Here is a 19,605-nt window from a genome sequence, read left to right as displayed (position 1 = left end):
TGAAAATGATATACTAATTGAATTGAGCTCTGAAATACCACAAAACCTCTGATAAAGAGCCATGTGCAAGAAATAGATTTAACCATATGTACTGGAAAAGCAAAGTGGATGAAAAATATTGCCCACAGGATTATACTTACTGCTGAATAGCCATCCTGTTTAGTTAATATATTATGTATAATATGATTATATAATCATTATATAATTTCATGAATGTATGACTCCAAGTAGTTGGTTATCAGGGCCCAGAATTGAATAGAAACAAGTGATTGGGGAATTCCATGGTGGTTTTGATTATTATAAAGGGATCACTGCTATGAGAGATCATTTTTCTAATACATGTATTTTCCCGATGGGCTAAGTTTCTGCAAATCATGGAACATAATGAACTTGGAAGTATCAGAATTATAAGTAACCCACATGGCAATAGAAAGATGCATGGAGGACATAAGTGACTGTAGTATGTAATAAATGTTGATTTGTGCACAAGAGGTGGTATAAAAAATATTATTGAGGACACAAATGACTGGAAAATAAAGGTAGGATGGTGATACAGTGAGAATGAGAGAACATATAAGCAACCTAAGTGATACCCCAAAGATATTAAAAGAACCAGAGGAAGACCTCAACACAAAGTGTGGCTCCTCTGTGATGGCTTTATGGAAAGACATAAAGAAAACACACATAGGAGGCAGAGCCAAGATGGCAGAGTGTTAGGAAGCAGTGTGGTGAATTCTCCTCCACAGACTTCTCCAAACAGTTCTAGAAATGTACCAGACCGAATCCTAATGGGTAAATTCAGAAGGTGAATCATTTGTTCAACACAGATTGCAGGTCGGCATAGGGAAACAGAGAGGTCTGTGGACACCAGAGATGAATCAGGCCATGCTCTGAGCACTCCATGGTCCAGGGCAAGAAGAGGTTCTTACCCATACTGGACACTTGTAGCTGGCACTGCGATGGGGACAGATTCAAAATGTCAGCTTTGTTGCTCACTACATAGTTCCATGTCACAGATATACAGGGCAGACTGAGAAAGGAACCTCTGTGAGGAGTGGTGTCCCTAAATAAGAACACCTTGGGCTGTGTGTGGAGAAAAGAGGAAGTGCAGGAGACAGCAACAGTGGTGTGGCTGAGTCCCCAGGCTCAGAACAGAGTCTCATTTCTAGCATTTAGCCTAACTTGCAAAGGAATAACCAGAACAGGAAGCCCATACAAAAGGGGAGCCTGCACTATGGTCAATAGAGCTATGCAGCTGGCTGATAGGGGCTGAGTCCAGCAGCAGACATACTATTGCTCAGACCCAAACCCAGGTGAGGGATTTACAGAACTCAGAACAGGGTCACAGCTATCAGATTTTGCCCTAAATCAAACCACTTTGGGAATGCTGAAAGTTTGGTGGTCCCTAGACTGTCACTGATACCTTAGAATAACATAACATTCCATACCCCAAGAAAGAACCACCAGGACTAGCTCAGACCTTCTTTCTAGAAGTGTGGTAAAGCCAAGCCCTAACATCAAGTCTAAAGTCAGAAAGTAGACTAGAAGAATGGGCAAACAAAAAAAGAACTCCACCATAATAAGCTGTTAAGGTGGCAGGGATGCTCAGGACTCAAATGCAGAAGAGAATGATTCCAAAACATCTACAGGCAATGTCTCAGAGAAAAGCACAACTTGGGTTCAAACTCAACTTAGAATTCTTGGGAGAGATGAAGCAAGAGTTATTTAAAAAAATGCAAAATATTTTTATAAATGTAATAGGAGTGCTTAAGGAAAAAATTAGAAAAGAAATGAGAGCTACAGAAGAAAGAATTGGAAAGGGAATTAACAACACAAGAGATAAAAAGCCTTGTCCAAGCAACAAACTCCCTGAAAATTCAAATGGACCAAATAGAAACCAATGACTTTATGAGACAACAAGAAATATTAAAACAAAGTTGAAAGGCTGAAAAAAAGTAGTAAAACATGTAAGATAATTGTAGAGCAAAAACAAATGACTTGGAAATGATTGAGGGAAAAAATTTAAAAACAATTCGACAATCTCACTGCCATAACCAAAAAAAAAAAAAAGTAGATATTATATTTCAAGAAAGCTTCAAAGAAAACCGCCCAGATCCCTTAGAACCAAAAGTTAGTAGGAACAGAAAGAATCTGCACCTCTTGAAAGAAAACTCCAAATGATAAATTCCAGAAACAGCATAACTAAGATCCAGAATGGTAGAACAAAGTAGACATGTAATACACAGTTGTGAATGATTACAGTAATCTTGTGTTTGACAGATGTAAAGATTTAAGCTTTGGGGACAAGAATTCACTCTTTGGTAAAAAAATGTTTGGAAAACTGGAAAGCATTCTGGCAAAAACTAATATAGACCAATATCATACACTATTTACCAAAATGAGGTTAAAATGGATATATGACCTAGATAAAGGGAGATATTAGTAAATTAGAAGAACATGGAACATATTACCCATCAGACTTATGGATAGGAGAAGAATTTATGAATAAACAAGAAAGGGCATTGGGAGATGTAAAATGGATAATTTTGATTACATTAAATTAAAAAGGTTTTATGCAAATAAAACTAATATAGCCAAGATTAGAAGGAAAGTAGAAAATTGGGGGATAATTTTTGTAGACAGTTCCTTGGATCAGGTCTCATATTTCAACTGTTTAGAGAACTTGATCAAATTTGTAAGAATATGAGTCATTTTCCAACTGATAAATGGTCAAAAGATATGAACAAGCATTTTTGGATGAAAAAATCAAAGTTATGTATTCATATGAAAAAAATCCTCTAAGTTATTATTTATTAGAGAATGCAAATGAAAACAACTTTGAGGGTGGAACCAAGATGGTGGAGTAAAGGCAGGGGACTCACCTGAGCTCTCCATTAGACTCTTCCAGATAACCTTTAAAATATGACTCTAAACAAATTATAGAGTAGCAGAACCTACAAAAAGACAGTGAAACAAATTCCCAACTCAAGACAACTTGGAAGGTCGTCAGGAAAGGTCTGTTGCACGAGGTTGAATGAGGAGCACCGTACAGTGTGTACGGGGCCCCAGCAAACCCAGAGCAGGCGTTGGGGCCACTGAATCACTTGCAGTGGTGGCAGTTTCCAGACCTCAGACCTCTCAGCCTTCAGATGCCAAACACAACTTAGAAGGTCAGCAGGAAAGGTCTGTCGCACCTGGGTGAGTGGAACAGCCCCAGCAACAGCAAACCAAGAGGAGGCCTTGGGAGTGACTGAAGTGGCAGTAGATGCAACTGTTTCCAGAGCTGTCCTCCCACAGATGGTAAGAGGAACAAGTAATCAGAAGGAGATTCCAGGATCTTTTTGCTAGCGCTGAGGGCGGACTCTGTTGTTTTGCCCATACTTGGATCCGGGTCACAATCCTGCGTGGCAGTTCCAGGGCAAGGAGGAGCACTAGCGTAGCAGAACTTGTAACCACAGTGGAGGGGGGACCCTTGTCACAGTTCTAGGGCAGAAAAGAGTGCTTGTGGTCACTCACAGGCCAGAGGATAGGCCAGAAGAGCTGTGACCACACCTCTCCTTAGATCATACCACTTTGGAAGAATTGAAAACTTTTTAAGTCTCTACAAGTATCTCTGAAAACAGCAGCATAAAACCCTTGAAGCTTAGGACAGTGCACCCTCCACCTTGGAAGAAGAGCCCTACTTTAACAAAGAGTTAAAAGTCAACTAATAGGCTGGGAAAATAAGCAAACAATGGGAAAAAAAATAAAAGTCTGACTATTGAAAGTTACTATGATGACAAGGAAGATCAAAACATACACTCAGAAGAAAACCAAGTCAAAGCTCCTACGTCCAAAGCCTCTAAGAAAAATAGGAATTGGTCTCAGGCCATGGGAAAACTCAAAAAGGATTTTGAAAGTCAAGTAAGATAAAGGAAAAATTGGGAAGAGAAATGAGAGTGGTACAAGAAAATCATGAAAAGCAAGTCAACAACTTGGTAAAGGAGACACAAAAAAATACTGAAGAAAATAACGCCTTAAAAAATAGACTAGGTCAAATAGTAAAAGAGGTCCAAAGAGCCAATGAGGAAAAGAATGCCTTAAAAAGCAGAATTGGCCAAATAGAAAAGAAGGTCCAAAAGCTCACTGAAGAAAATAATTCCTTAAAAATCAGAATGGAGCAAGTGGAAGCTAATGACTTTATGAGAAATCAAGAAACAATAAAACAAAACCAAAGAATGAGAAAATAGAAAGCAATGTGAAATATCTCATTGGAAAAACAACTAACCTGGAAAATAGGTCCAGGAGAGATAATTTAAAAATTATTGGACTTCCTGAAAGTCATGGATCAAAAGAAGAGCCTAGACATCATCTTACAAGAAATTATCAAGGAAAATAGCTCTGATATTCCAGAAACAGAGGGTAAAATAGAGATGGAAAGAATCTACCAATCATCTCCTGAAAGAGATCTCAAAATGAAAACTGCCAGGAATATTGTATCCAAATTCCAGAGTTCCCAGGTCAAGGAGAAAATATTGCAAGCAGCCAGAAAGAAACAATTCAATATCGTGGAGCCACAGTCAGGATAACACAAGATTTAGCAGCTTCTACATTAAAGGATTGGAGGGCTTGGAATATGATATTCCAGAGAGCAAAGGAGATAGGATTACAACCAGGAATCACCTACCCAACAAAACTAACTGAGCATAATCCTTGGGGGGGGGGAGGGGGACGGACATTCAATGAGATAGAGGACTTTCGAGCATTCTTGATGAAAAAAGACCAGAGCTGAATAGAAAATTTGACTTTGAAATACAAGACTCAAGAGAAGTTTAAAAAGGTAAACAGGAAAGGGAAATCGTAAAGGACTTAATCCTTTTAAACTGTTTACATTCCTACATGGGAAGATATTTGGAACTCATAAGACTTTTCTCATTAGAGTAGTTAGAAGGAGTATATATAGGCAGAGGGCACAGGGGTAAATTGAATATGAAGGGATGATATCTAAAAAATAAAATTAAGGGATGAGAGAGGAATGTACTGGGAGAAAGAGAAAGGGAGAAGTAGAGTGGGCTAAGTTATTGCTCATGAAAGAGGCAAGAAAATGCTTTTATGGTGGAGGGGAAGAGGGAGAAGGTGTGTGTGGGAGTGAATGAACCTTAACTCCCATCAGAATTGGTTCAGAGAGGGAATACCGTACACACTCAATTAGGTATAGAAATCTGTCTTGCCCTACAGGAAAGCAGGAGGAGAAGGAGGTAAGAGAAGGGGGTGTGTGTGATAGAAGGGAGGGCAGATTGGGGGAGAGGGTAGTCAGAGGCAAAACACTTTTGAGGAGGGACAGGGTGAAAGAGAGAATAGGATGGAGGGAAATTTAGCAGTAGTAACTGAAAAAAATTTTGAAGCAGGTTTCTCTGATAAAGGTCTCATTTCTCAGACATATAGAGAACTGTCAAACTTTTAAAAATAAGAGTCATTCCCCAATTTATAAATGATCAAAAGATATGATTAGTTTCAGATGAAATAATCAGTTATCTATATCCATATAAAAAATACTCTAACTCACTATCAATTGGAGAAATGCAAATTAAAACAGTTCCGAGGTACTACCTCATACCTATTAGATTGGCTAATAGAACAGAAAAGGTAAATGACAAGTGTTGGAGGGTATGTGGGAAAAATGAAACTTTAATGCATAGTTGGTCGAGTTGTGAACTGATTCAACCATTCTGTAGAGCAGTTTGGAACTATTCCCAAAGGGCTATAAAACCATGCATACCCTTTGACCCAGCAATACCACTACTTGGTCTGAATCTCAAAAGAGATTTAAAAAAAAAAGGACCTATATGTACAAAAATATTTATAGCAGCTTTTTTTTCTGGGGGTGAAGAATTAGAAGTTGAGGGGAAGCCCATCAACTGGGGAATGGCTGAACAAGTTGTGGTAAGTGATTATGATGGAATACTATTGTACTATAAGAATTGATGAGCAGGGTGCTTTCAGCAAAACCTGGAAAAACTTACTTGGGCTGATGCAAAGTGAAATGTACTGTATACAGAGTAACAGCAATATTGTAAGATGATGAGCTGTGAATGATTTAGCTCTTCTTAGCAATACAACAATCCTCAAGACACTCTGAAGGACTTGTGATAAAAAATGCTATGCATACCCAGCAAAAGAATTGATGGTGTCTGAATACAGATTGAAGCATATTTTTTTACTTTATTTTTCTTCAGTTTTTTTTTGTCTGTTTTCTTTCACAACATGACTATTATGGATATGTTTTGTATGAGTACACATGTATAACCTATATCGAATTGCTTGCCTTCTCAGTGAGGGGGGTTTGGGAAGGAAGAAAGGGACAGAATTTGGAACTCAGGTTGTATTTTAAAAGATTTTTTTTTAGGCAGTTGGGGTTAAGTGACTTGCCCAGGGTCACACGGCTAGTAGGTTTGGTCTGAGGTTGGTTTTGAACTCGGGTCCTCTTGATCTCAGGGCCGGTGCTCTATCCACTGCACTACCTAGCTGCCCCTGGAACTCAGTTTTAAAAACGAATGTTAAAAATTGTTTTTATGTATAACTGGGGGAAAATAAAATACTAAATAAAAGCTTAAAAAAAAACAAATAACTTTGAGATATCTCACACCTATCAGATTGACTAAAATGATAGAAGGGGAAAATGACATGTTGGAGGAGATGTGGAAAAATTGGAACACTAATACACTGTTGGTCAAACTGTGAACTGATCCAATCTTTGGAGAGCAATCTGGAATTATATCCAAAGAGTTAGAAAACTGAGTATATACCCTTTCACTCAGCAATACCACTATATTAAGTTTGTTTCCCAAAGTGACTAGGAAGAGAACCTCAGTGTTCTAAAATATTTATTGTAGCTTTCTTTGTGGTGGTAAAGAACTGGAAATTGAGGAGATGCCCATAAATTGGGGAATGGATAAACAAGTTGTGGTATATGATTATGATGAAATACTGTTGTACTGTAAGAAATGATGAGCAGGTTGATCTTAGAAAAACATGGCAAGACTTGCATGGAATAATGAGTGAAATGAGCAGAACCAAGAGAACTTTGTATGCAGTAACAGCAATATTGTTGGAAGAATGAATGTGAATGACTTGTTTGACTAATATTTGACTAATATAACGACTAATATTCAAATCAACTACAAAGGACCTATGAAAGAAGATGCTATCTACCTCCAGAGAAAGAACTGATAAATAGAAGTATTCATAGGGTGATTTAACATATATGTCTATATCTATCTATCTTATCTATTTATCTGTCTGTTTGTCTATATGTATCTGTGTTAAATGGTAGTCTGTTGCAGGGTAGGGAGGGAGACAGTTCAGAACTTAAAATGTAACAAAAAAAAATTTAAAAAAAAGAAAGAATTCAGATATAAAGGAACCACAATCAGGATCACACATGATTTAGAAATTTGAAATATGATATTGCAGAAAGCAAAAGATACAGGCTTATAGCTAAAAAAACTTACCCAGCAAAACTGAGTGTAATGCTACAGGAAAAAAAAAAGGGTTTTAAAGTCTTTAAAGGACTTCCAAGCTTTCGTGATAGAAAAGGCCAGAATGATGGAGAAAATTTGATTTAAACACAGGAATGAAGAGAAATATAAGAAGGTAAACACAAATGAACAGTGACAAAGGATTAAACAAAAATAAGCTATTTACATTCAGGTATGGGGAGATGATACCTGGGTCTCTTTTGAACCTTGTCATCATCAGGTTCATACAGAGAATCCAATTAGATAAGGTCTGGGAGTGGTTCTCTTATGTCTTGATGATCTTAAGAGAAAAACAGAAAGTGAAGAGGGAAGGGAAAGGAGTGTTAGACAAAGTTATTTTACTGAACGGATATGCACAAGCAGACATCTAGACAAATAAGGGAGTGGGGAGCAGTGGCTGACACTTGAACCGCACTCATCTGAATTGGTCAAAGGGAAGTGTACACACCCACAACACATACACATAGGTACAAAATTACATTTTACTCTACAGGGAAATAAGAGGAAAAGGGCAGAAGGAGGGAAGGAAAATTAGATGGGCAGGGAGATTAAGGGAGGAATTAGTCCTAAACAAAACAAACTCTCAGAATGTACAAAAATATGTATAGCTGTTCTTGAGGTGGCAAAGAATAGGAACCTGAAGGGGTGTCCATAAATTGGGGAATGGATGAATAAGTGGTGGTATATAAATGTGACAGAATACTATTGCACTGAACTCTTATCAGTATAATGACCAACCAGGATTCCAGAGGACTAATGATGAAACATGCTACCAATTTCCTGCTAGAGAGATGGAAAACTCGGGATGCAGAATGAGACAAATACTTTTTGGACATAGCCAGTGTGGAAATTTGCCTTGATTGACTGTATAGTGTTTGTAATAGGGTTTTTTTTTTTTCAGCCAAGCACAAGGTTTATTAAAGATCTGTCATATTAGCCAGACTCTTAAGGAATCTGAGCACCTGTGAGCTATTGGCTAGATTATAAGAATCTGAGCAGTGGCTCGATTATAAGAATCAGAGCCAATAGGTTTTTTTTTTAATTAATTAATTTATTTCTATTTTCAGCATTCACTTCCATAAGCTTTTGAGTTTTAAATTTTCTCCCGCTCCCCTCTTCCTGCCTCCCTCCCCAAGATGGCATGCAATCTGATATAGGCTCTACATGTACATTCCCATTAAACATTTTCACATTAGTCATGTTGTGAAGAAGAATTAGAACCAGTAGGAGGAACCCCAAGAAAGAAGAAACAAAACAGGAAGAAAAAAAAAAGCAAATAGTATGCTTCCATCTGCATTCAGACTCCATATTTCTTTCTCTGGATGTGGTTAGTATTTTCCATCATGAGACCAACTCTGGTAGACTTAGCTCTTCTTAACAATGCAGTGATCTAAGACATCTCCAAAAGTCTCATGATGGAAAATGCTATCCACATCTAGAGAAAGAACTATGGAGTCTGAAATGTAGATCAAAGCATACTATTTGCTCTCTCTCTCTCTTTTTTTATTTTGTTTTGTTTCTTCTTCCTCGTGGTTCCTCCCATTTGTTCTAATACTTCTTTACAACATGACTAATGTGAAACTATGTTTAATAAGAATGTATATGTAGAGCCTATGTCAGATTGCATGCCGTCTTGGGGAGGGGAGGAAAGAGGAGAAAATTTAAAATTCAAAGCTGGGGCAGCTAGATGGCGCAGTGGATAGAGCACTGGCCCTGGATTCAAAAGGACTTGAGTTCAAATCCAGCCTCAGACACATAACACTTGCTAACTGTATGACCCTGGGCAAGTCACTTAACCTCATTGCCTAGCCAAAAAAAAAAAAACAACCCAAAAAACTCAGAAGCTGATGGAAGTGAATGTTGAAAACTAAAAATAAATTAATTAATTTAAAAATTGAAAAAGAAAAAGAAAAACCTGGAAAGACTTACATGCACCGATGCTGAGATGTCTTAGATCCTTGCATTGCTGAGAAGAGCTTTGTCTATCAAAGTTAGTCATTGCACAACGTGGCTGTTACTGTGTACTGGTTCTGCTCATTTTACTCAGCATAAGTTCATACAAGTCTTTCCAGGTTTTCTGAAGTCTGCTTGCTCATCATTTCTTATAGCACAATAGTATTCCGTTACATTCATATACCACAACTTTTTCAGCCATTCCCCAGTTGATGGGCATCCTCTCAATTTCCAATCCTTTGCTACTGCCACAGAAAGAGCTGCTTTTGTTTTTTTGGTATTCTCATTTGGAGGTTGGGGTTTGGGAGATTAAGAAGGCAGAGAGTGGATGATTAAAAAAAAATTTAAAAACCCCCCGAAAACTTACAGGTAATGTGAAGGTATGAAGAGGAGTGGCCATACCAAAGAAATCTCAGATCCATCAATGTAAAAGTAGGATTCTTTGGTTGCACAACTACCTGGAGTAGGCCCATGTTCTATCAGGTGTCTTGGGTTGAAATAATTTTTGTTCATATAACATTTAAACTTTAAAAAGTGTACATTTACATGTTGTACATTGGCATACAATGTAGTAAAAAGATTGCTTTATTTGGAGTCAGAAAACCTGGCTTTGTATCCTAGCTTTGCTACTTACTAATTCTGTGGTTTTGCACAAGTTGCTTAACCTCACTTTGTCCCTGTTTCCTTGAATTCCTTACCAGAACCTTGTGATCCTAAAATGAGGAAAATTGACACTTAGAACTGTTAAGCGATTTATTTGCTCTAGGTCATACAGCTAGTGTCAGAGCTGAGATTTAAATCCTCAAGATTCTTTAGTCAGTCGGTGCTCTCTACTATGTTGCATTATAGTACAACTGAAGCTTTTATTTTCATGTCGTATATTTTTAGATGACAGAGATTGTCTTTGTCACTCTCTAAGGTGATACTTTTTCTTTGAAATAAATTCTTAGCCTCAGGAAGGGGAAGTAGGATGATTTCATGTCTTCTTGAATTTATATAATTTCTGATCACCAAAAAGGACTTTTTCTTTTAAATAAACTTTAAGCTTCCAAATTTTATCTGACGTCTCCTCTGTCTTTGTTGGATCCTTTTCCAGATCATGCCCTCTAACTGTAGGTCTCCATCTGGGTGTGATCTCATGTCCCATGGATTTAATTATCATCTCTGTGCTAATGATTTTCAATTCTATCTATGCTGCCCCAACTCTTTGCTGACTTCCAATCTCACATCTCTAACTGCCTTTAAGACATCTCTTAACTGAATGTACAGTAGATATCTTTAACTCAATATGTCCAAAATGGAACTTGTTATCTTTGTCCCTAAATTCCCTCTGCCTAGGGGAAAACCGTCCTCCTAGTCCTTTGGGCTCACAACCTAGGAGTCATCTTGGATTCCTCACTCTCTTAAACGCCCCCCCTCCCCCACCTCCCATATCCAGTTGGTGCCAAAGTCCATCAATTTCACCTTTGCAACATCTCTTGAATAAGCTCCTTCCTCTCCTTCAACACTACCAGCACTCTGATAAAGGCCTTTGGGGATCACCTCACACTTGGATTATTTCAGTATCCTGTTGATTCTGCCTGCCTCAAACCTCTCTCCCCACTCCAATGCATTCAGCCACTAAAGTGATTTTCCTAAAGTGCAGGTCCCCTCCACCTGCAGAGGCCCCTCTCCTGCCCCCATCAATAAACTCCAGTCGCTTGCCTAGCCCTTCTAGGGTCAAATACAAAATGCTCTGTATAGCATTCAAATCCCTTCTAGCCCACTCCTGTCATAGAAAGGTAGGAAAATGTCTTCTTACACCTGCATATGTACTCTTCTGATCTAGTGACTCGGGGCGCCTGGCTGTTCAAAGAACGAGACCCTCTATCTCTCAGTTCTAGGCATTTTCCCTGTTGTCCCCTATGCCTAGAATGCTCTTCCTCTTCTGCTCTGACTACTAATCTTCCTTGATTCCTTTAAGTCACAATTAAAATCTCATCTTTACTGGAAGCTTTCACCTGCCCCTCTTAATTCTAGTGCCTCCCTTCTGTTAATTATTTCCTATCTGTCTTGCATTTAGCTTTTTTTTGTATATGTATTTTTTGCATGTTGTCTGCTTGGTAAACTTGAGGGCACAGACTTTTTTTTTTTTAAAGACAGAGTTAAATGACTTGCCCAGGGTCACATAGCTAGTAAGTGTCAGGTGTCTGGTCTGAGGCCGGATTTGAAATCAGGTCCTCCTGACTTCAGGGCTGGTGCTGTATCCTCTGTGCCACCTAGCTGTCCCGGCACAGACTGTTTTTTGCCTCTTTTTATAGTTTAGCAAATTGCCTGGCTCATAGTAGGCACTTAGTAAATGTTTATTGATTGGTTGATGTTGCATAAGCATACCAAATTGTTACATATATCAGAGGTTCAGAAGTTGCGAAATTTAAGATCAAGTACATTTGTTTATGGATTTCTATTTGGGAAATATTACATTTATTTTAAATGGACTTTTTGTTATGGAATTTTTAAAATTAGGAGTTGGATCCTTGAGATAACCAGTGGTTGGATTCTTTTTGTTTGAATTCTAGGCATCCTGTGGTCAGAAGCGATTTTCCTTGAGGCAAGACCCCAGAGGAAGACCAAGAGTGTAGATGCCCTGAAGAAGTGTGAACATGACCCCCATGTCCTGCTAGCTGTGGCTAAGTGAGTAACTCTTCTTTTTACATGTTTAGAGTACTGTGTGACTGTGTTAAGAGAGGCATAGGCTTCAGGAATAAGGAGGCAGTAGTCTCATTATGGTGAGACCACATCTGAAATATTGTGTTTAGTTCTTTGCATCATATTTTAGAAAGAATATTGATAGAACTCTGTGGAACATCCCAAAGGTGACAACTAGATTGTTGAAGGGCTTCAAGCTTATGCCATTGGAAGATAGGTAAGAGGAACTGGGGTTATTTAGCCTTAAGAAGAAAGGGCTAAACAATACAACTGTGATTGTATTAGCACCCCAGCTTACCAATTCCTTTTTATTTTTTTCTTTACTTTTCTTTACAATTCTTGTAGTTATGTAATTGAGTGACTAGTAAGGCTTTTCAGATACAGAACAGGAAATAAAGACCTTTTGGGAACTTTAGCCCCAAAGATTTCATATACATGATGGGTTTGTTGGTATTAATGGACAACATTGGTTTTCTTCCAAGAAATTCCTGTCTTTAATGTAGCATAGGTTTCAGGTTTATGCCATTGCAGGGTAGCTAGGAGGATCTGGGGTTATTTAGCCTGAAGAAGGAAGGGCTGAGGGGGGGACATGATACCTGTCTTTAATTATATCAAGGCTATTATGTGGAATAGGGATTAGATTTGTTTTGCTTGGCTAAAGTGTACAAAACTAGGTGGAAGTTGGAACGAGGCAAATTTAGGCTTAATGTCAAGGGAAAACTGCCTATAACAGTAAGAACTATCCCAAAGTGAAATGACCCATTTGAGGGGATGCTGAGTATCCCCTCATTGGAGGTCTTCAAGCACCCTTGTACTGGATAACTACTTATCAGGTATATTTATATTAGTGATTTGGGGTGGTGATGATGATGTGAATTGGAATTAGATGATTGATGTGGTCCCTTCCAACTCAAGACTATAGATTAATAGAATCTGCTTGCTCATTTAGAGAGATGTGTGCTTTGTTGTGGGGCTTTATTTTTAATACGTAATTTTAGTAATCTTTTCCAGGCCCGTTCATCTAATCAGATAATGATTTTGTTGATTATCCCTGGACAGTTGCAGGCATTTTAGTTTCGCAAGTTCCCTAGGGAAGAAAATTCTTCAGTTTCTCCTTAAGTTACTCTCCGAGTGAGGTTATTTTTCTCTTTTATCCTTAGTCTTCATATCCTTTGTGATTCTGCCATGATAAAGAAGATTCAGAACTGCTATAATCTTCATGACTTAAGCCTTTTATTTTTATTAAGTTAAGCAGGGTATGTGGAAAGACCTTTCTTCTAAGTGTTTTTCCCCTACGTCCTTCCCTAAATGTACATGGAATATGTTTTTCTGAGTAGATCTTTTCTCATGTTGTAGGAAGACTGTACTTTCTCTTTGGAGGTTTGGTTGGTTTTTCCCTGACTAAAGCTGATTGGGCATCTTGGAAGCACAACTCTGGTTGTCCAGTAGTCTGTGAATGAAATCTCCCTCTTGCAGGATCTCTGTTTCCCTTTAAAGTTTCTCTTTCTTTAGGGAGTCAGATAGTTACCTTGTCCTACTCCACTACAGCTCCTGTTACTTTGCCCATTTTATTTTCTAAGATATGGACTTAGTTACAACATACACAAAGCTTCTTACAAGACTTTGACTAGAAAACTTTTGAGTGGTAAGTCTTCAGCAAAGATACACTTGTTTCCATTAGGTTGGTGGCCTAACTCTTGCAGGGAGATGTTCATTGGTCATTAATTTGACCCTGGCCTCCCATTTGCTTGATATGATTTACTTGAAAGACTGAAGTAGCATATACTAATGTTGAAATTAGGCTTGATGAAAATTCCCCTTTCCCTATTTCTTCTTCTTAGTGTATTTAAAAACTGGTCAGGTCCTTTTTTTTGAACTTAAGTTTCCTTTGGTAAAGTTTGCCCCCTGCTTTCTCCTGGCCCCTACAGTGACTTTCTAATGGCTTCTATTTCAGAGCATGACTGGCTTTGGTTTGCAGTGAATACAGCCAACTACCCTCTTGCTCATTTTTCTCTTTAGTGCCAAAAGCATTTAATAGATGAAGACTGGAAATTAATGTCCAGCTCTTTCACAATCTGTTCCAAGCCAAAGCAAATAAGGCCTCACAGGCTCTAGTGGCTTCAGCACTGTGGATTGCCAGAGGACTGACAGATAATGTGACAAGTTCACTTTAGTCAGCAAAGGAAAAGACTTTTTCCAGACCCCCTCTTGGTCCAACTTGTACCTCTTTAGTTATACAACTAAATCCAGCTCGTGTCCTTCCACTGCCTCTAATGACTTTCATATATGACAGTCTGATAGGGATAACTATAATAGCCTTGTAAAAGGCTTTGGTTAAAGTAAATAAGTTACTCCTAGCTGTTCCCATGGTGGTGTTTTGTATCTCTATTATCAGGGTTCATGCTCTTTAAATCACAGTTTATCTAACACTAAGCAATTAACAGAACCATAAGGCTTAAAAAACAATCATGTTATCAGGCCATGAAATTATACCATTTAGTAACTTGTACCAGCCAAAACAGTCACCTTATTCATAAGAAATTGACTGGCATAATTGAGCCCTGTTTGATGTGCAGAAACCAAGCCCATAAAATATTTGCACAGTGGTAGCTATAGCCAGAGAGGGAAAATTAAATTAGACCTGCCCTGGACGTGGATATAACTGTAGTGGTCCCCCATCTGACTTGGGGTAGTGGCTTTAAGGTTCCTACTGAATTTTCTTTGATGTGGTGTCCCTTTGAACCTGTGTCTAACAAGACTGTAGTGCAGTCTGATTCTGATTTGTAGCTGGTTATGGCTTAATCTAGAGACAGAATTTTTGAATTTTAGCAAATATAATTGAAACCCCCTGTTGTTGTCTTAGCACCCCAGTTTACCAATTCCTTTTAATTTTTTCCCCTTTGTTTTTCTTTACAATTTTTGTAGTTTTGTAGTTGGGTGACAGGTAGGGTTTTGCAGGTACAGAATAGGAAATAAAGACCCTTTAGACACTTTAATCTCAAAGATTTCATAAACGTGATGTGTTTGTTGGCATTAATGGACAGCATCAGCTTTCTTCCAAGGAAATTTCTGTCTTTAATAGAGTGAGTGCACATAGCTCTGTTTTAGACTGGGCAAGGCAGGAACATCCAGGAAGTCCCTTAATTGAGGTTAATTTCCACAAAGATTTCTTTTTGTCCCTTACTTGGTAATATCATGGATTTAATGCAGTTATGAGTATTCATTTTTGTATTTTCATTGTCTGACCCATGGAAAAATGACCATTCGTTAGGATTTGAAAATCTGGCTCTTGTGTTTTGAGAAACAATTTATTTTGTCTCGACACAATGAAGAACTTTCTGAAAATTATGGTTGGTAATCCAGAGAGATTGTAGATTCCCCTATCTTTAAAAATAAAACTAGCTTTTTTTCTGTGTCAGAGCTTGTACTACTCTCCTGCTTGGAGCACATAACCCTGTTGATTCTATACAACTTTGTGGTCACCAAATGAGCGTATGCTGGAAATGATGTCCATCTCACTCTTACTTCTTTCTGTTCTCTGCCATAGACTGTTTTGGAGTGAACGTAAGATCACCAAGGCCAGGGAGTGGTTCCACCGAACAGTAAAGATTGATTCAGACCTGGGGGATGCATGGGCTTTCTTCTACAAATTTGAATTACAACATGGTACAGAGGTAAGAAAGCTTTTTCCAATAACGGTTTCTGGATTGCTACTCTGCTCTGCAGTTCCTCCCTTATCTTTTCATTTCCCTTCTCTAGCTTGAGGTAAAAGGATGAGGTGATTTGAGATTGTGTAATAGGAGGGCACTGGAGTACTTAAAGTTGGGAGACCCGGTCCTGGTTCTGCTTTGTGTTCTTGAGTAAATCATTTCATCTCTCGACCTTAGTTTTCTCTTCTGTAAAAGAAGGGAATCTGGAGGCTCTGTGAGGTCCATCCCATCTCTCTCTTTAACATTCTGTGATTTGGGGTGTGTTATGAATACTACTTGAATTTACCCAAGGCTGGGCTTCTGAGCAACCTTCCCTTCAGTAATATATTTGAGCTCTTGCTTTCTAAGTACCAGCTTAGAGGCTGCTAATTAGATCATGATTTTCTTTCTTTCTTTCTTTTTTTTTTTAATGAGAGAAAAGGAATGGCCTTCTATAGTGATGATTGAAATGTAAAATATTTATAGTACCATAAGTAGGTCAAATATCATATCTAACAATCTGTTTTGAATCTATATCTGTTTTTTCAACAATTGACTCCAAAACTAGACAAATAAATCATAATAAATAATTTCAGAATAACTTATAAGCAGTCTTGGACTGATTGTAAACTGTTAAATGATGGTTAAGGAATCTATCCAAAAAAAAATCTGAGGACTATATTGTAAGCCAGGGATTCTTAACCTTGGGCCTGTGACCTTTTATAAAATATTTTTTAAAATTACATTTATTTAAGTATTTTCATTTTTCATTAAAATATTTTAAAATAATTACTTCAATATAACTGATTTCCTTTGTAATCCTGTATATTTTATTTTATGCATTTAAAAACATTATTCTGTGAAAGGGTCCATAGGCTTCACTAGACTTCTGAAGAGGTCCTTGACACAAAAAAGGTTAAGAACTCTATTCTTTAGTCCAAAAGTTGGAAATTCTTCAGGAAGACCTGAGTTCAAATCCAGCCATAGACACTTGACACTTACTAGCTGTGTGACCCTGAATAAGTCACTTAACTCCATTGCCTACCAAAAAAACAATAACAACAACAACAAAAGTTAGAAATCTGAGGGTATTAATTTGTGACCTGGATCTATGAGCAGTGGTAAATAGTATAGCATCCTAATGTGGAAGTATATTGGATCCTGATCAGGTTTAAGTTTTCTTTGACCTAAGCTCTGGGGATGCTTTTTAGAAGAACGAGTATGACTGCTTAGCATTGGCTTGGTCACCCAAAGGAGTTGGTGCAGTTGGGACACATTACAGAATGTGGTAGAGTTCTTGGCCAGTGCTATTTCTAGTCATTTTTAATTGCTCTCTGCTGAGCCTCTATCTACCTTGGGAAAGATAAGCTACACTAGATATTTTTCCAGGGTAGCAAATTGTACACTACCATCATTACAAGAATATTAGGAAAAAACTTGTTGTCTGACATGAACTTCAAGTAGTTGACTATAAACTCCTTTAGCTGATGGTATGAAGACTTGAGCCCACTTTTCTCTTCTTGTTAAGTACCCTTATAAAATCTGGCTTTCGGAGGGGTCCAAAATGCTGAGCTAGTTAGCTCTGCCTAGAGATGAACCCCTAGGGAGGGGATAATGTGGGAAGAAGAAACAAGCGTTTATTAAGCACCTACAATGTGCCAGGGACTGTCCTAAGCTTTTTATGGATATCATCTGTAGGTGCTATTATTATTCCCATTTTACAGGTTTCCAAGGCAGACAGTTTAAGTGACTTGTCCGGAGTCACACACCTACAGTGTCTGAGGCTGAATTTAAACTCAAGTCTTCCCGACTACAAGCCCATCACCCTATCCCACTGTGTCACCTTTGGGGAGGGGTTAGTGTGATCTCTCCCCAAAAGAAATCATCTCAGACACATTCTTGTGTTTGGGACAGAAGAGCCAGTCAGTGCAAGGTAGTCCAGCTTGTGCTAAGAGTTGTGAGTTTTAAGAAATGCCTGGGAGAGTAGACATTTATTTCCCTCTCTTCCACCTGCCACTTACACTTGGACTGTGTGCTGTTGAAGAAAATGTTTGATTTCAAGAATAAACAGTAGAGTCAGCTCTGTCATCCACACATTGATTATCCCATTATCTGTGGTAAATTTTTAATCCCGAATGACTTCTTTCCACCTAGCACTTACCTGGGCTGTTTACATGTATGCTCCGGTGATTTGAATTTAGGGAAGGTAGACTTTTGATTCAACTTGAGTTAAACATAGATGAATAATTGGCTAAACTTCCAAATATATTCCTCCAACCCCACCCCCACTTCCCCAAATAGCAAAATGAAATGCAGCATGTATTCCAAAGCTGACTGTAAAGGACTTTGGGATTATTTGTTTTTTTATATTATTCTTGCTTCAGCTGCCCTTCATCATAGTGAGTGGATGATGGAGAATTGACCATATATTAATTTTCAAGAGTGAAAATAAATAGGGCTAAATTTAAGCGCATGTCTTTACTCTGTCACTGATTAACATTTGATCTTGTTTCTGGAAACTCATTGTCCCTTAATTATACAATACAGCCTTTATGAACTGAAATTTTGTCATTTGCCTTGGCTGCTTTTGCTGGGGTTTGGGATAGAGTAAATATATGGGGGACTTAGAGCTATACCCTCCAGATGAAAGTAGATAGATGCTTGTTTAAAGTGCTGTTTTGGTTCCTCCTCTAGGAGCAGCAGGAAGAGGTCAAGAAGCGATGTGAGAATGCGGAGCCCCGCCATGGGGAACTGTGGTGTGAAGTGTCCAAGGACATTGAGAATTGGCAGAAAAAGATTGGGGAGATCCTTGTGCTAGTAGCAGCCAAGATTAAAAACACCTTCTAGCTGTTGCTCTATCCATTCCTGTCACTGTCCTGGAAAAGTAACGTCTTGCTATCCAAGGTGAAGAAGGAGGGAGATAGAGGAAGGCCTCCCAGTAGCTGTGCTGCAGATGCTTTTCAGATGAACTGTGCATACCTTGAGGAGTATTCTTTGAGACACTAGGATTTTGAGTGCTGATACGCTGGGCAAGCAATCTCTTTTAAGAGGGTTAGCTTGCTCTTTAAATTTATTAAATCTTTTTTTTTTAATCTATGTGTCAGGTTTAGTAACATATCATTTGTTATTGGATTGTTCTTCACTGGCCTATTCTGCTTCCATTTCCATTTTTTGGGTTTGTCCAGCCCTGAGTTTTCTCCAGAGAAGTTTGTCATAGACAACTCAGGTTCATCATAGGTAGAAATGTACTGAGAACCTATCAATCTCCAAGACTGTGGAGAACTCAGTGGGGAAAAAACAAGCAAACAATGTTACTATGCCATTTGAATCTTTAAATCAGTGTTATGTTTGGGAGAAAATAGGGTTTGGCCTTCTTGTATTCCTTACTTAGAATTAAATTCACTGTCATTTGCTTTAATACAAAGTAAGTACAGCCTGCATGAGGAAAGTGTGTGTGTGTGTGTGTGTGTGTGTGTGTGTGTGTGTGTGAGAGAGAGAGAGAGAGAGAGAGAGAGAGAGAGAGAGCATGTGAGAGAGTACATGAGAGAGAACGTATAGTTATTTCATTCATTCAGCAAATATGCAAAATTTCAAGTCTTAAAATATGTTGCTTCAAAGAGCTGTAACAAAAAGCAGTTATGTGTTCAGTGAATTGTGTGCATGGTGGAATTATATGAGGATACAGGTTTCTAGCTACAGTTCAAGGTAACAGTTCCCTGGGCCCCTCTAGACTTGGATCATGAGCTGATGCAAGGCTG

The 19,605-nt window shown here is 38.3% G+C and overlaps 1 protein-coding gene across 2 annotated transcripts in view; it reads left to right on the top strand.

Annotated features, from left to right (window-relative positions):
• The window catches only part of PRPF6 (pre-mRNA processing factor 6), a 71,557-nt gene extending 52,614 nt beyond the window's left edge, over positions 1-18,943 (top strand). The window contains exons 19-21 of one of the 2 annotated variants that reach the window (XM_027849620.1): positions 12,029-12,143; positions 15,706-15,832; positions 18,542-18,943. In XM_027849620.1, coding sequence (XP_027705421.1) covers positions 12,029-12,143; positions 15,706-15,832; positions 18,542-18,694 — 395 coding nt within the window. In that variant the 3' untranslated portion in view covers positions 18,695-18,943. Of the gene's footprint in view, positions 1-12,028; positions 12,144-15,705; positions 15,833-18,541 lie in introns of those variants that run through there. The other variant, XR_003568058.1, reaches the window with a different exon arrangement.
• The last annotated feature ends 662 nt before the right edge of the window (positions 18,944-19,605 follow it).

Source organism: Vombatus ursinus, unplaced genomic scaffold (assembly GCF_900497805.2).
Source record: "Vombatus ursinus unplaced genomic scaffold, bare-nosed wombat genome assembly UNPS02000580.1, whole genome shotgun sequence".
NCBI lineage: Eukaryota > Metazoa > Chordata > Mammalia > Diprotodontia > Vombatidae > Vombatus > Vombatus ursinus.
This window is presented reverse-complemented; position numbering and strand designations above follow the sequence as displayed.